Source organism: Prionailurus viverrinus, chromosome F2, assembly GCF_022837055.1.
Source record: "Prionailurus viverrinus isolate Anna chromosome F2, UM_Priviv_1.0, whole genome shotgun sequence".
Lineage (NCBI taxonomy): Eukaryota > Metazoa > Chordata > Mammalia > Carnivora > Felidae > Prionailurus > Prionailurus viverrinus.
In genome coordinates, this window is record NC_062578.1 from 8,400,856 (window position 1) to 8,417,868 (window position 17,013).

Here is a 17,013-nt window from a genome sequence, read left to right on the forward strand (position 1 = left end):
AACCAACTGAGCCACCTAGGTGCCCAAGGAAAATATTTCTGGATCAATCCTGATATCTGACATTACATACCTGTATCTATCATCTGGATCTGTATCTATACAGAGAGAATGTAGATTACGTGTATAATCTGAATCTGATCAGATAAACATTTGACTTCATAAAATGATATGTGATACATAGGACATGCTCCACAGCGACATACAGGCGATGCCTGTGAGGCTCAGAGGAGACTCGGGCCCAAAACTGAATCACTAGCCCCTTGCAGAGCTGCTTCTGAACCCCAAGGCCTGAACCCCAAGAATACCTTGTTCTCATTCACTGTGCTCAATGCCCAGGATTTAAAAACATTTAGGGGAAAAAAAAGTCATTAAAAATGTTTAAAAAAAAAAAAAAGAAAAAGAAAAGTAAACCAGTAGAAAAATGGGGGGGGGGGGATACAGTAAGACCAACCAGAAAGCACTGATTGCTCTGTCCCCCAGATAGCTTGTCCCCCAGATAGCTTGTCCCCTGTAAGGACAGGGGATGTGAGATACTGTCAAGAACTCTGGACTGGTGAGGTGTTCCAGTCGTGAGGGTTGTAGAAGATGAGAGCTTCCAGCATTAGGAGATGTGAGCAGAACTGAACAATCCTATTTACTTAAATATCAGAGGACTTGATTCACAGGTAACATGGAAATTGGTGAATATTGCCAACACAGGCCATATCCATCACTGCTATAAAACTTCTTGTGGGAGAGAGACCCCACTGATAATTGGGTTATCTGGGCATATTTTCTCTACCTGGAAGAGTGCTGGAGATGCTTTTTTTTTTTTTTTTTTTTAGTGGTTTAGAAACCACTTTTTTTAAAGTGGTTTGTAAAATTAATGGGAATAAGAGAAAGGGAGGGAACAAAAAGGAGATAAGGAAGTCAGATATAAAGTGAACATGTATTTTAAAAGAAATCAAAGACAGGGCGCCTGGGCGGCTCAGTCAGTTAAGCATCCAACTTTGGCTCAGGTCATGATCTTGCGGTTCGTGAGTTCAAGCCCCGTGTCGGGCTCTGTGCTGACAGCTCGGAGCCTGGAGGCTGATTCAGATTCTGTGTCTCCCTCACTTTCTGCCCCTCCCCCGCTCACACTCTGTCCCTCGAAAATAAACATTAATAAACAAAATAATAATGAATAAAAGACCAGAAGGTGAAATATACCAAAATGTTACTATCCTTGGGCAGTAAAATGATAGGTTATATTAATTTTCTTCTTGATAAACTTCTGATGTTTCTAATTTTTAAAAAATTACGTCTTTATTAAATATTTCAATTCTTGCTCAAGTAATAGATGTTCATCAAAAAACCAGGTGGTATGGAGAGACTTCTAATGAAAAATTGCCTCCCTGGCCTCATGCTCCTCAAAGACATTTACTTTCACGAATTTTAGTCATTGTAATCTTTGTTGCTCAGAGGGGCACCTGGGTGGCTCAGTGGGTTGAGCATCCGACCTCGGCTCAGGTCACGATCTCATGGTTTGTGAGTTTGAGCCCCACGTCAGGCTCTGTGCTGACAGCTCGGAGCCTGGAGCCTGCTTCGGATTCTGTGTCTCCTTCTCTGTCTCTTCCCCTCCCCTGCTTGTCTCTGTCTCTGTCTCTGTCTCTCTCTGTGTCTCAAAAATAAACATAAATTTTTTTTTTTAATATTTGTTGCTCAGAATTCAAAATACTATACTCATACTAGTCTCTCTTAAGTAAAAATGTTCCCCATTTTACTTACCATTAAGTAGGAATATGGTCACATGGTTCTAAATTCCAGACCTACGGGGAAGTATATGGTGGCAGTTCTGTGTGCCTTTCATCCCTAACCTCCAGCCGTACAACCCCCCTTGCCCCCTTGCCCCCATGGGAACCATTGTTATCAATTTCTGCTGAACTGAACAGAGACATTCTAGAAATATTCATGCAGATACAATTAAAGGTGTACCAAAACACATGTTGACTGGGTTCCAAAACTGGTTATCACCCACATAGAACAAACTTCTGGGAATAAGAGAATAAAAGGTACAAATCCATTCTGATCAGTAAAATCAAAATGCTAGTAGTCACATACTAAGTATAGGGTAGATGGTAGGAGTGTCATTTCCCATTTCAGTTCTCTGTGTTGAAATAGATACATTGACGAGGCAGGAACTTCTGGAAAGGTCTTTTTCTTAACACACCTTTTACAAACAGGTTTTTGTACCTGTTAATCCTATTTTGGGCAGATCCCCCAAATCCTTTGTTTTCAATTACTGTGAGTCCATTTCAACAATTTTCTATTGTGTTTTAGAGTTCTTAGCCCCCCTGGGCTCAGAGCGGTGAGAAATGGTTTTTGTCAAACATTCTCTTGTTCCCATTGATGCGTGAGCACTGAATGACTAAAGACAGCTTATCACGGTCATGAAAATTTGAGGCTTCAGAGGTGCTACTCTGCTTGTACTTCATACTTAGGACTCTTCCCGAATGGGGCTTTTTCTTGAGAGACTCGCGACCTAAATAAAATTAAACCACTAAGTAAGTACCATTATCGAATTTGCTTATGTTGTAAATGCTCGTACAGCAAACCTTTCACCTAGAATGTTAAACAGATTCCTCCGCCGAATCTGCCTTCCTAAGTGGCTTAGCCACAGCGGATGGCTTCCGAATCCCATCCTGTGTCCCGAATCCCCTTGTTTTTCCATGGAAGAACTCAGGATCTTTCTATCTCCCTGAAATGTCATTGGTCATTATGTTACTCTGAGTAACTGTTTGTCCTTTCTACTTGGAAACTTGCGGCCGTAAATTCTGGGAAATCTTCACAGGTAGCTTCCTCGAAACTCCTCCTCCCCATTTTCTGTTCTCTTGCTGGATCGCGTACGGGGAGGTTGAGGCTCATGTCTGTTCGTGGCTTCTGTCATCCTGCCCTTTGGTACTGCTCGAAGGCTTTATCTGCCCACCCTTCCTTTGATGAGGGGTCTTACGGGAACGAAGGTCTGCGGTGGTCCAGGCTCACCAGTCAGCACCCTTCCGGGACAGTGTCTTCAGGTCTGTTCTCTGGGAACATTTAGTTTCTTCAGAAGAGAATCTCCAGGTCCTGCCTGTGGGGGACCAGCCTGGCTGTCAGCACTCTGGAGGTGCACTGGGGAGGGGGCCTCAGCGTCTTCTGTGGTTGTTTGTGGTTGTATTTTTTTGTTATTGTCATGAAATATACACAGAGTAACCACGGTAACCATGGTTGCCACGGTACATGAAATATACACAGAGTAAGGTTTGCCACGGTAACCATGTTCAAGCGCACAATTCGGTAGCAGTGAGTACGCTCACCTTGTCGTGCGTCCATCGCTACCCTGCATTTCCACAACTTTTTCATCATCCCGGACCTAAGCTGTAGTAAGTCCCCAGCCCCCTGCCCTCCAGCCCCTGGCAGCCTCCGTTTTACTTTCCGTCTCTGAATTTGGCAAGTCCAAGTACCTCCGATAAATGGAATCATACGGCATTTGCCCTTTTGCGTCTGGCTTGTGTCCTCAAGGTTCGTTCCGGTTGTGGTGTATGTCAGGAGGGTCCCGTCTTCCCACCCTCAGCCTTCCTCCTAAGTCCTTCAGCCTGCACTTTACCCCCACCTCCACGGGGGCTGGCTTGTCGCCTTCAGTCTCTCCAGTGCTAACGTGGGCCACCTGCCAGGCAGGCTCCGGGTGCAGTCTGTCTGCGGCCACCAACATCACCCTTCTGTTGAGTGTGCGGTGACTCCGTGTGGGAGTTCCCCAGGGCGTGCCGGGAGGACACATCCTGCCTGTTGGTGGTGATCCTCTCGCCCAGGTACTTCTTTTCCATGTGCCTGCCCCTGGCCCAGACCACGTCTGCCTCCGGGTGACAAGTGTCTCCCGGTTTCACCAAATGCAGAGCTGAAGTCTCTATTTCTTGTTCTCCTTGTGTTTTAGGATACATTAAACGGGGGAGGGGGAGGAGGTGGGGCAAAAGATCCTTACTTCCCTATCCTAAAAGCAAACTGCAATCATATTCATATATGAATTTTCTAAAGAAAATAGAGGGGATCTTTGTGGTTGGGGTTTTGTTTTGCTTTGCTCTTACAAAGAAAAAGGAAGTTTGAAAATGACAAAGTTTCCTGAAGCATCATGTCTTTCCTGGCTGTTTCTTTTTTGAATGTTTGTTTATTTTGGTGAGAGAGAGAGAGACAGTGTGGGTGGGGGGGGGGAGGGCAGAGGGAGACACAGAACCTGAAGCAGGCTCCAGGCTCCGAGCTGCCTGCACGGAGCCCAACGCGGGGAATCGAACTCACAAACCGTGAGATCGTGACCCGAGCTGATGTCGGACGATGTCCGACGATTAACCGACGGCCCCACCCAGGCGCTTTCCTGGCTGTTTCTTACCGGACACGTCCAGCGTGTGAATTGGAATCAGGGAATTCATCTGCTGTGAATACTCACCTTGGTCACAGACGGTGCTCAAAAGAAAGAGAAAAAAAACCTGCCCTTTTGGAAGTATTAGGGGGTGGGAGGCTGTGGTCCCATAGCAGCTGCTACTCCCTCGCTCACACGCACAGAGGGCCCCTTGTCTCTAAAGACTCATGGTCTCTGGGGCCTGCTGGACTCCCATTCAGAGGGGAGAGAGTTGCTAACTCTCCATTCCTTTTCTGTTCTCGGCTGCATGCCCTTTGAGGACAAGACTCTGTCTTAATCATCTCTGCATCTCTCAGAGCCTAGTGCTAGCTTTTCCGTCACCAGCCAATGGGTGTTTGCTTTCTTTAACCTCACACAACAGAGCAAGGACCAAGTATCAGGTTTAACCTTGCGGTCTGGTTGAAGTCTCCCTGCCCCCCTCCCTTTCTTCCATAAGACTCGTCATTCCATAGCCTCCTTGTGCTTCTTGATTTACGTGTGCATTCAGATTTCTCTCTGGTCCTCTTATCAAGTCAAGTTCCCTCAGGCAGGATGGAGCACACCTGGCCTTTATCTGCATCATGGAGAGTTCTTCAGAGTTTAGGAAAACAGAGGAGAATGAGGAAAGAAAACTCTGCAGTGAGCCAAGCGGGGGCGGGCTAGAAAATCATCTCTTCTGTGGGCACGTTCTGACCGTTTATTCAGCTAGGGTTTCTCCAGGCGGAAAGCAGAAGAGAGGGGACGCCTGGGTGGCCAGTCGGTTAAGTGTCCGACTTTGGCTCAAGTCTTGATCTCATGGTTCGTGGGTTTGAGACCCGCATCGGGCTCTGTGCTGACAGCATGGAGCCTGCTTAGGATTCTGTCTCTCTGCCCCTCCCTGACTTGCGCTTTCTCCCTCTCTCAAAATAAATAAATTAGGGGCGCCTGGGTGGCTCAGTCGGTTAAGCGTCCGACTTCGGCTCAGGTCTTGATCTTTTGGTCCGTGAGTGGCTCTGTGCTGACATCTCAGAGCCTGGAGCCTGCTTCAGATTCCGTGTCTCCTTCTCTCTCTGCCCCTCCCCCACTTGTGCTCTGTCTCCCTTTGCCTCTCAAAAATAAACAAATGTTTAAAAAATGTTTTTAACAAATAAACTTTAAAAAAAGTGAAAAACGTATTCCTAAGAAGTTTGCTGGTCCAGCCGCCGTTTTCTATCATCCTGGGTATAATCCTCCTACCAGGATCGCAGAGCCTCACCCAATGCCCAGGTAGAAGCAAATACAGAGATTTCACCTGAAATTTATCCAAGTGAGCTTGGCTAGTTACAAGAGCCAGAGCAATGCCGAAGTCACATAATTTATGGAGACTGGAACCCCAAATGAATAGAGTGGTGCACATCGGTCCCTTGGCTTCAAGCAATGAGAATAAGTTGGAGTCTTTCCATTAGAACGTTCCTGTTACACAAATATCTGAAGCTAGTGTTTCAAAAGACTTGAGCAAAATTAATTCACCGTGTAAATAAACAACTTTCAGGAGATCCTAACTATTGTAAGGTTGGCTTGGATCTTTCCATTTCAAAGACAAGGACTTTTCCAAGACTGAAATAATGATGTCTTCTTTCAAGGGTTTAAAATCCATGCAGGGCCTTCAGTCATTGTGTCCTTAGAAAAAGAAAGGTTAGTTCAGGGCAGAGGAGTTCAAAGGTCGCCGATCATGCCCCACGGTAAGAAATAAACAGAAAGTCCGCTCCACAAACAAAACAAAAGTTTTCACAAAATCGCACTAACTTTTACTACGTGCGGGGCATTCTGATCTTTTCTATTTTATTCTGTTATAATGTATTTTTAAAAACTGGTAGCTCCCTAAAAAAAAAAAAAAAAAAAAAAAAGCTCAATTTGTTGATCTCAAATCAAATGTATGTAGTGACCCACAATTTGAGAAACACTGATCAGAGAATAAATTCACAAGAAGGCTCTGTTTCAAATCTGGTCAAAGACCTTTCACTTCTAGCTATCTCTTAGAACCTTCTCAGTGACCACCCCTGGTAAAACCTATGGCTAATGGAAAGGAAATTGTTGTAATGAATGGAATGCCTCGTATGCCGGGTATCAGATGCTACGTGGAAACATTCTGCATGACTCAGCTTTTTCCCTACACGGTAAGGTATCCGCACAGTCGGCAAAACATACAGATGTAGATACCCCATTTCAAACACGGAGGGAAATGTTCTTTTTTCTTCCTTAAAGCTGTTCTCAGGATCAAAGATGGACAGTTGCCCACATGAAAGGCCACCCTTCACACGACGAACACTCCCCTTCCCTCACCGGACGTTAAGAACATACACATTCTAGAGTCAGTGTGAGCTCTGCACTGAAGTCTTTTTAGGGGACAATTTCATGATTGGGACATAATCCACTGGACTGGCTGATTTAAGGATTTTGACTTCCTTTAGTAAACTTACGTTGAAAAGCTGATTTGAAAAAACTACGTTGGTACAAGATAACGTACGCGAGGATGATTTTTTTTGGTATGTGTATTACAGGTAGAAGTTGGAAAAAATACCGCAAAAGAAATGGAGATTGAGGGTTAGAATTGGGTTTGGCTAGATCATTTAAGGCCAGTCAAGTCCATTATCCTTTTGTCATTCAAAGAACCTGCTCTGTCTTCTGCTTCTCTTGTTTGCCCGTTTTCACTCTGGCAAACCGAATGCCGTCTTGATCCCCTTTGTAGTAAAAGTTACGCGTTATTTAGATGCTTACCGAACCCTCCTTAGCCTCCCTATCCATTTGCAAGGGCTGCTGTAACGAAGTACCACAGCCTAAATAGCTCAAACCACAGAAAGGAGTTTTCTCACGGTTTTGGAGGCCGGAAGTCTGCGACAAGATGCTGCCAGGCTGGGCTTTTCCTGAGGCTCCTCGTTGGCCTGGAGAGGGCCATGTTCTCGCTGTGTCTTCGCGTGGCATTTCCTCGGTGCCCACACGTCCCTGGTGTCTCTGGGTCCTAATCTCCTCTTATAAGGAACATCAGTCAGATTGGGTGAGAGCATACCCTCAAGGCTTCATTTTAACTTGATTACCTCTCTCAAAGCCGTATCTCTGCCCCGTGGTCACGTTCTGACAGGGAGGGCTAGGACTTTAACGTGTGAGTTTATTTGGGGGCCGGGGTGGGGGACACAGTTCAGTCCATGACAGCGTCTACAGCTCGCTTCAAGAGTGGATGTAGGATGCTGGGAGCGGAAAGACCACTCCAGTGCTCGACCCTCGGTCAGGTTGCTAAATGGTACATTTCTTTTGCTTTAGGGCGAACTAATGCCGACGTGATGACCGCCCTGTCGCAGGGCTACCGGATGCCCCGCATGGAGAACTGCCCCGATGAGCTCTATGACATCATGAAAATGTGCTGGAAGGAAAAGGCAGAAGAGAGGCCGACGTTTGATTACTTACAGAGTGTCCTGGATGATTTCTACACGGCCACGGAAGGGCAGTATCAGCAGCAGCCTTGACGCCCAGGGAGGCTCGTGGCCATCGGCTGGGACGGCTGCCTCATTCGAGAGGAAAACATGACCGTCGCTGGTTGTGCTAGTCTTTCATATGCTAGGATCATCTACCGGCCCTGCTTCCTGAAAGCGAGGCCAAGTTACTCAGGAAGAACACTCTCGACATGGGCAAGTATTCTCTTTCTCATCGGCTGATGCCCACCGGCAGCCGCGCGGACCGCACCCAGCCGGCAACCTTGCTTCGCTAGACCGACGTCTGCCTTCGGAGAAGAAGCCACCTGTTCCGTCCAACAGGCACCCACCCCGGCCTCTTGTTTACAACTCGATGTGGGACTCATGGACGCAGAGGCCCTCGCAGTGAATCTCAAACAGTAGCAGAGTGAAACTCATTCCTAAAAAGCGAAGTAACCAGACGCAGATCACGACCCTCGTTTGCATTTTCTCTCTGCCTTGGCTTATCTGTTAAAAAGAAAAAAAGAAAAAAAAAATTACTAATCCGATCTGTTACGTTTTGCAGCTGAAGTCAGAAGGTTAAAATGGTCTCTCCCAGATTGCAGTGATTTCCCCTGCCCCTAAAGTCTGAGGCTGTTAAAGATTTTCCTTCCACGGAGACGGCTGGGAACTCCCAGACACGAAGCGTGCTCTCCTGTTCTGTTTCCTATAGGAGTGTGTGTGGTTTGTGAGTGTGCACAGATGTCGTGTGTCGCCACTCAGACCCCACCGACGGCCAGGGCTGGCCCAGACCTCCCAGGAAAGAGAGAAGAACCAAAGGAACTGCTGTACCCTCAGAAGGAATATTTTTAACGGCCCAGCTTTTCAATTCCCCAGTTTCCTATCTGAGAGACTTTTTTGACCATGTCCTTTGGGTCAAACAATAAGATTCTAATCTCTGCAGAGCCTTACAAAAGGCCTTCTAAGACATAAGAATTCTCTTTATTGCTTCCAATGATTTGAACGTTATTTTAACGATGGAATGTTAATTTTCGTTGTACTCGAGAAAGTAAAAACGCCATATTTGGGTCTATTTTTGTGATTCAGCCATCTTTTCTAAATTGTGTAAGGTGTGGGTGGGACTATTTATACGAGGATGCGAAAGGAACGGAAGTGACTGAAAGGCTCAAATGAGCTCCTGCAGCAAGGGAGACGAGAGGTCTTGTTTACTAAGTTGTTCTACTGTGAGCTTCGAATAGAAAATGCTACATCACATCGTGTTTCACTTATGCTGTTGTGTATATACCTAATATTGCTGGGGTTTTTTTGATTTTATTTGAATACACCTGGCCCAGTAACATCTCAAGCTTTTTCCTTGTGTCCAACATTTCCAACTATCGTCAACGTAGAAATGAGTACCGGTTGGGGGAAAATGAGGGGCGATTCCATACAGTTACATCATTTAAAAAACTTGGACAAGTTCTACCTCCATTCCTTTGAGCGTTTCCAGATAGGAAAACTGGGACTTGACAGTCTGGCTATCCCTTTATAGGGGCCAAATAGGATTTGTTTTCAAATAGGCTTAGCAGGCACCATTAGAATTTCATTTTGTGTGTGTCGCCTAGGTGTTGGGTACCTAGGGGAAGGGATAAAATATTCTACTTTCCTGTGCAATCTTTTTTAAACGTCCTTTTTAAAATATTCTAAAGTTCTTGATTCACAAATGCCGTATTCACGGAGGGAGAATATTATCACCATAGAACGTGTGCACAGCTGATCACTTGATTCACCCACCTGTTCACATTTCATTTCAGAAATCACACGTATGACCCAGCATGTTCTATGGAGAGAAAGTGTAAAGAATCCCTAAAGCAGAAAGAAACGTCTAGAAAATTAGTAAGTTTATCTTTGCCCTGTTTTTCTTTTCTCAATTCTGCTTCCTTTCGCCATTTTACGGTCCACTTTTCCCTCCCAATCAAGCATGTGATCTTTTCCTCCATCACCTGGGGCCTCGCCACTCAGTTGCAGGATGTGCTCCTGTCACATCATAGCCCATGGACAGCATGGGTCTCTCCCCTTGTCAGTAGGATTCCAGCTGCCTCATGACCGGCAGGCAAAATGGGGGCCTGGGCAGTGTTTGTATCATCTTGGTGGGGGGGGGGGGCGGGGGGCGCGGACCAGAATGCCTTACATCATCACATCCCAGCTCATTACTGGGGACTTGAAAAGGAGTCCCGCCATTGTTGTTCCGCAGGAGGGCTGTAAGTCACTGTACTTGAGAGGCTTCCCCGGTAGCTATCTGGTTTACCCAGGCTTGAGAGTCCCTCCCTTGCTGTGGTCCATAGGGCAAAGTTAATTGCTCAAAGGAAGGCCAGCCTGCACTTTCCTCAGATGCCCCCAGGGAGGACAGAGGAATACAGGAGGAAGGAAGAGGGAAAATGTGCCTTTTTCCTCTTTTATGGCCATGAAGCTCACTGAATCCAAAGTAAAACTCATAGGCTTGACCCTGGTGTCCTCAGTAGAAGGGACACTCTATAGCCCCTCCAAGATGCCTCCCGGGATTCTGTCGGAACCGCCCTGGAAAAGCATACTGCCCAGGCCTCCTAGGGAAGATAATATACTGCGGAAGCCTTGATTCCTGTCCCAAGAGTGTGTAAAAGAGGCCAACAAAAGGAAGCACCATATTTATTTACTCAGGCAGTGGGATAGCTCAAGGGCACTGAAATGTAAATACAAACACATTTCCAATTTAGCCTCTGGTGATGGCTTTCCTTGTATCTTTTCCTTTGCTCAAATACAAACTACATTGGGGCAGTAGCTGCTGAAAGGCGCTCATCTACTGAAACACCCGAATCGGGGTACGCTTGATTGAATTAAAGCAATTGTTCATCCCATAGCTGAGCTCCCTGGCCTCTATGAATGTTATTGCCACCTCCACAGCCCGTTAGTTCCTTGTATTCTCAGATGAGATCTCACCACCCATCTTTCCTCCCAGGATCTTTGTTTTCTTAGCAGATTAAGTGACCGTGAGCCTTGCCATTCTTCCTGATGGAAACGGCGGTTATAAACCTACAGAGATAACTATACACCCGCCAGTGGCTCGGCGCTGTCTTTTGCACTTGGGCACGTTGCAAAAATTACCTGTAACTCACGCCGCAACCCTTGAAGGTATGGCCCGTGCTATCGCTATTTAACGGCTGAAAACGCAGGTGCATTGAAGGCCACCGGAGGAATAGGCTGGCTTCACATCATGTTGTTTCCTTGTGAGATAAGTGACAGGCTTTTACAGCAGGACTCATTTGAGCATTCCAGGCGCACAAAGGAATCACTTACAAATTGCTTCATTGGAGTCTGCGCAGGTATGAGGGAAAATTTCTAAGTAATTTTAACTTGAGAAGAGAGGTCAGACAAGAGCTCAACTCACTACTCACACCTTTTTAAAAAGACAGTTGAGGGGTGCCTGGGTGGCTCAGTCGATTAAGCATCTGACTTCAGCTCAGGCCGTGATCTCATGGTTCATGAGTTCGAGACCCGTGTCAGGCACTGTGCTGACAGCTCGGAGCCCGGATCCTGCTTTGAATTCTGTGTCTCCCTCTCTCTCTGCTCCTCCCCCACTCATGCTCTGTTTCTCTCTCTCTCAAAAAGAAGTACACATTAGGGAAAAAAAAGATGATTAAAAAAAACAAAGACGTTCTTTCCTAACGTGCAATTCAGACCATGTGGAAGCACTACATTCAATTCTGAACGCTCGATGGTGAATTGTCAAATCTGAACGGCTCTGGAAAAGTCATTTAGATGTGGGATATGGGGTACGTGAGAAAGAATTGGGAGCGTGTCAAGTGTGGAAGTCTTTGGGCGGTCGGGGAGAGCCACACCACAGACGTTTTGACGTAAAGGAGATAAATGGAATCATTTAAAAAAACGTTTGCTCTGTCAGAGAATTCATTTTGAATCCTACTTTGTAAGACGTTTTAAAAGTGGCTCAGCACACTCCCAATCTCTTTTTTGTCCTTGCACTTCGCTTTAAATTGGGTGCTCCTTGGGCTAACAGTAGTCATTCAATGCAGTGCTTACAGTAGTCATTCAATGCAGTGCTTTACCGAACACTTCCCTGAGGACAGGAAATGTAGCAGACGCCTTAGGGACATGGATGGTGAGTCTCAAATTCCTTGCTTTAAGAAGACAAGTCCAGGGATGCTACATGTAGGGACATGGATGGTGAGTCTCAAATTCCTTGCTTTAAGAAGACAAGTCCAGGGATGCTACAGGTAATGCCAGAAACCTATCATACGGGAAAAAAGAGGTGGAAAATGTGAAGAAGATCATTCCCAGGGGAGATGGCGAAGCTGGTTACAGGAACAGGCATGGAGATGAAGACAAAAGTCTTCGTAAAGTTAAGTGGCATCCGGGACTGGCTTTGCAGGGAGACAGGGGCGCTGGCAGGCGGACAGGAGACTCTGCAGAAAGAAGCTTCTGAGAAAGGACGCAGCAGGCAAGAGGCAGGGGCAGAGTAGCGTGGGAAACACCAAAGGGCAGAGCCCCCCAGCCCGGTAGAGGGAGGGCCCCACTACTCAAACTCGAGATCGCGTCAAAATCACCCGGAATTTTTTTAAAACTGGGGCGCCTGGGTGGCTCCATCAGTGAAGCATCTGACTCCCGGCTTCATCTCAGGTCATGATCTTGTGGCTTTGTGGGTTCGAGTCCTGCGTCGGGCTGTGCGCTGGCAGCGTGGAGCCTGCTCGGGATTCTCTGTCTCCCTCTCCCCCTCTCTCTCTCTCTCTCTGCCCCTCCTCCACTTCACCACTGTCTCTGTCTCTCTCAAAAATAAATTTAGGGCGCCAGGGTGGCTCTGTTGGTTAAGCGTCCGACTTCGGCTCAGGTCACGATCTTGCAGTCCGTGAGTTGGAGCCCCGCGCCGGGCTCTGTGCTGACAGCTCAGAGCCTGGAGCCTGTTTCAGATTCTGTGTGTGTCTCTCTCTCTGCCCCCCTCCCCCCGCTTGTGCCCGGTCTCTCGCTCTTAAAAATAGACATTAAAAGTAATTTTAAAAAAAATAATAAATGAATAAATTTAAAGAAAAAAGAAAAGATTCATTATAACAGATCACTGCCCCCGACCCTGAGTTCCTAGTTCTGGGGTGGGGGTCTGGGGAGGGACCCAAGAACAGCAGCCGATATTCCTGAGTCTGGACCACCCTTTGAGACCCACTGGACGTACAGGTGCTCAGCAGCTGGGAACCCAGTCAACGAGGATGAGCCACCTCGTGGAGAAAATACGGGCTCCTGGATGAGGAGAATGAACTTTCTTAGAGCACGCGGGTGGTGGCCCTACACATTCGAGGGGGCCTCAGGTGAGGCGGTTCAGCATAGAGGTGGCGGCCCTTGGACAGAGGAGCCACGTTGTTGCCTGGCTTTCTACACCGGCTCTACTTACCGTGCTCAGCTACGAAATAGGGGTAAGAGTGGTCCTCCCCTCCCTGGGTTGTTATGAGGAATAAATCACGTAATAGTTCATTAGGAACCAGGCACACAGTTGAGCCAATGCGTTTGTGAAATGAAAGCGTGAAATCAAGGGGTGCCTGGGTGGCTCGGTCGGTTGGGTGTCCGACTTCGGCTCAGGTCCTGATCTCGTGGTTTGTGGGTTCGAGCCCCGTGTCGGGCTCTGTGCTGCCAGCTCGGAGCCTGGAGTCTGCTTCGGAGTCTGTGTCTCCCTCTCTCTCTGACCCTCCCCCGCTCATGCTGTCTCTCTGTCAAAAATAAATAACACATTAAAAAATTATTAAAAATTAAAAATAAATATTTAAAAAATCAAAACACAATGTCAGAAAATCACATGATGAAATCCAACCAGTGAGCAGTGTGAGGGACGGATGGACAGGAAAACCGATGAGGAGGCTGTTACGCAGCCCCAGCGGGGGGGGGGGGGGGGGGGGGGAATAAGCGCCCAAACTGTGACTGGCATGCTTTGGGAGACACTGTGGATGCAGACCATGTCAGGGCCTTGCCTGACACCTTGAGACTGGCTTTCTCCAGATGTGGAATGGGGTACAGAGATCTGTTTGTGTGGCTTTTTTTTTTTTTTTAACAACCTCCCCCATTGGTGAGATCTGATTTCAGTATTCAAATTATAACCCTGATAAATGCAACTAGGGAATTGGATTTTGGCGTTGGGAACTGTTAGGGTGGAATTGTGTTCTCGGGGCGCCTGGGTGGCTCAGTCGGTTAAGCAGCCCACTTCGGCTCAGGTCATGATCTGCGGTCCGTGAGTTCGAGCCCCACGTCGGGCTCTGTGCTGACAGCTCAAAGCCTGGAGCCTGTTTCGGATTCTGTGTCTCCCTCTTTCTGACCCTCCCCCGTTCATGCTCTGTCTCGGTCTCAAAAATAAATAAACATTAAAAAATTAAAAAAAAAAAAAAAAAAGGAATTGTGTTCTCCCAAAATGGTATGCTGAAATGCTAACCTCGGGGACCTCAGCATGTGACCTTATTTGGAAATGGGGTTGTTACAGATATAATTGGTTAAGCCAAGAGGGACTGCACCAACAGGTCCCTAACCCTATATAACGGGTGCCCTTATAGAAAGAACATCCTGGGAAGAGAGAGAACGCGCATAGACCGAAGACTATGTCAGGAGCCCCAGGGAGAAGAAGACTGTGGGCAAGCCCAGGAGAGAGGTCTGGAGCAGATCCTTCCCTCAAGCTCTTGGAACAACAACAAACCCGCCAACAACTTGATCTCCGACTTCCGGGCCTCCAGGCCTGCGCGCGATTAAATTTCTGCTGTCGAAACCACCACCCCGGTTGTGGCGCTTTGTTACCTCAGCCCTGGCCCGTTAATGCAGCAGCCTAGGGAAATTACAGGAGTGGCCAATAAAAGAGAAACTCGTGGAAAGCAGGGCTAGGGAGGGAGAGGAGAGCGAGGCCGGCCGACAAGACAAAGTGTGTGCTGAGGCGGGAAGTTGGGAGAGCTAACGTGGGGTGCCATCCAGGCTCCGGAGGCCTCAGCAGTATGTTTCCAAGTGTGGGTTTTGAACTCAGCGTACTCAAGTGGAGCGAGGCCAACAGAGGAGGAGACAACAGCCTTTGAAAACAAGAAGTTCCCCCGAGAAGAGAGAACTCCAGGCCACGCCAGGAAGTGCTGGGGGTAGGGTGGGGTGGGAGGGGAAAACAAGGGCCACAGCTTTCTGGTGGTTTCTGCTGGCAAGGCGGCTAATGTCAGGATGACGTCAGCCGGCTCTGGGGCCTGGGGCGAGCTAGCTGACAGTTACCTGGGCCTGGGGGATAGTGGTCCCAGTGTGGGAGCAAAGGTTAGGTGGTGGGGTGTGGGCTTTGGGTGGCATGTGAAATGCATGCTCCCAGGGGAGTCATTCGCTGTCTCTAGGAATTGATTGACCCTGGGGAGGGGCGGGGGACAGACCTTGCTGAACCTGCCCAACGAGCACCCCCCCCCCCCCCTTCGGCTTCCTAAGACAGCGCCAGAGGGAGAATCACGATTGGATGGAGAGTTCTGACCCAGACGCAGACCAGAGCGATCTCTTGACTCTTAGGATGGCGAAACATGACGGGCCCCGTGTTTGCGGCCACCGTCCTGGACACACGCACGTGCACGCACGCAGGCGTGGTTATCATCAGTTGCCAACGTCTTCCGCCGCATCATTATTCCAAGGGATAGGGAAGTGTGCCGAGCCTTTTTTTTTTTTTAGACATCAAAGTATTTCAGAGACAGAATGCTTTCCTATTCTCTCTTGCCAGAATCCTCAGAGATTGGGGTGTTTCGTTGTTAACGATGTTTAAAAGGACTTTGATCCCCAAAGAAACCAGAACTCGTGGATGAGAAAGAGAAGTGAATTGATCTCGACTGGGGTGGGGGGGATGTATAACAGTAAACTACCAGCTGTTTATCAATCAACTAATATTTATCGATTGCCTGCCGTGTGCTAGGCATGGTCGTGGGTATTGCCCTCGCTGGGGTGTATTTCATATTGAAGGTGACCTAGAGGGCTCCTGGGTGGCTCAGTGGGTGAAGCATCTGACTTTGGCTCAGGTCGTGATGAGCCTGAGTCCCGCTTCGGATCGTCTGCCCCCCCCCCTTCTATTTCTCTCTCAAAAATGAATGAACGTTAAAAAAAGATACCTAGACACGCACACCACCACGACCGTGCGCACACACACACGTGCACACACACACACACACACACCCCTAGTCATTTCTGTGATCATTAGTTCTCTCAACAGCCGCTTCCCATCTGTCAACAGCTTTAAAAATATCCAAACCATATTGCAGATAACTGCTCGGGCTGTGGTAGGAAATGAAGAGAAAGAGAGAATGAAAAACGTGAAGAATCAGATTAAAACCTTCAACTCCAGAGAGTAGAGTAAAAGAGATAAGGACTTTCCTCCTTGACCTAGCCAGAGTGTGACAGAGAATCCCTTTCAGGAGTGAATTCAGCTATGCACCAGCATCTAGGAGAATGCTCTGGAGTGGAAAATAGGGCTCTCTGAGAGGAGAAGACGTAAACCGGAGGCAGAGGAAGAGGTGAGAATGTGTCACACTCCTCACAGGGCGGAATTTGAAAATGGGGAGTCCCCACTGGACACACCTCCCCAAGCCAACATTCAACAACGTGTGTGAGGTTTAAAGCCTGAATGTTCGGAAGACGCAACCCCACAAAAAAAACCCTGTGGTGCTAGACCAAGTAATGCAAAAAAACAAGAACTGAACTCTTCTCCTGCGAGAGAAAAATAGTTTAAAACCTTTTTAAAACTGGCAGCAGGCAATCTCTTTTCAATCCTCTTAATATATTACCTCCTATCAAATGTAGGAGTCTGGCTTCTGGGGTTTTCTGGGGTTTTTGCGCTACTGTGTTACCTTTTTAACGAACCTTGTGGATAGTACAGGAGTGTAATTAAGCGGAGATCTTAGGGAGAGATGCGAATTCTCACTGTTCTGCCCACTTATGAGAGCGCTTGAGAGGGTTATGTGGCCAGTGCTGCCCAGGATGTATATTCTTCTCCTCCTGTCTTTTCTTGAACGGAATCGAACGGGTCACACAACTTCCCCGAGTTTCAGCAAAGCAGTAAGAATGTGTGCTTGTAAGGGCAGCCCCCAGGCTCTGAACTAGACAGCATGTCTCCAATAAGTCCTGTGTCTCATCAGTCAGGACACATTTTGTTGAGAGGCTCAACCATTGACTTCTTGCCTCCTCGCACAGTCTGGACAATATTTTTCC

At 47.6% G+C, this 17,013-nt stretch overlaps 1 protein-coding gene and 1 long non-coding RNA gene across 3 annotated transcripts in view; both read left to right on the plus strand.

Moving 5' to 3' along the window:
• LYN (LYN proto-oncogene, Src family tyrosine kinase) overlaps nt 1-9,154 on the plus strand; it is a 125,999-nt gene extending 116,845 nt beyond the window's left edge. For both annotated transcript variants that reach the window (XM_047842953.1, XM_047842954.1), the window contains exon 13: nt 7,661-9,154. In XM_047842953.1, coding sequence (XP_047698909.1) covers nt 7,661-7,863 — 203 coding nt within the window. In that variant the 3' untranslated portion in view covers nt 7,864-9,154. The remainder of the gene's footprint in view (nt 1-7,660) is intronic.
• Nucleotides 9,155-9,973: 819 nt separating this feature from the next.
• Nucleotides 9,974-17,013, plus strand: part of LOC125156608 (uncharacterized) — a 34,103-nt gene continuing 27,063 nt past the window's right edge. The window contains exon 1 of the long non-coding RNA XR_007148701.1: nt 9,974-10,956. This is a non-coding gene — a long non-coding RNA (uncharacterized LOC125156608). The remainder of the gene's footprint in view (nt 10,957-17,013) is intronic.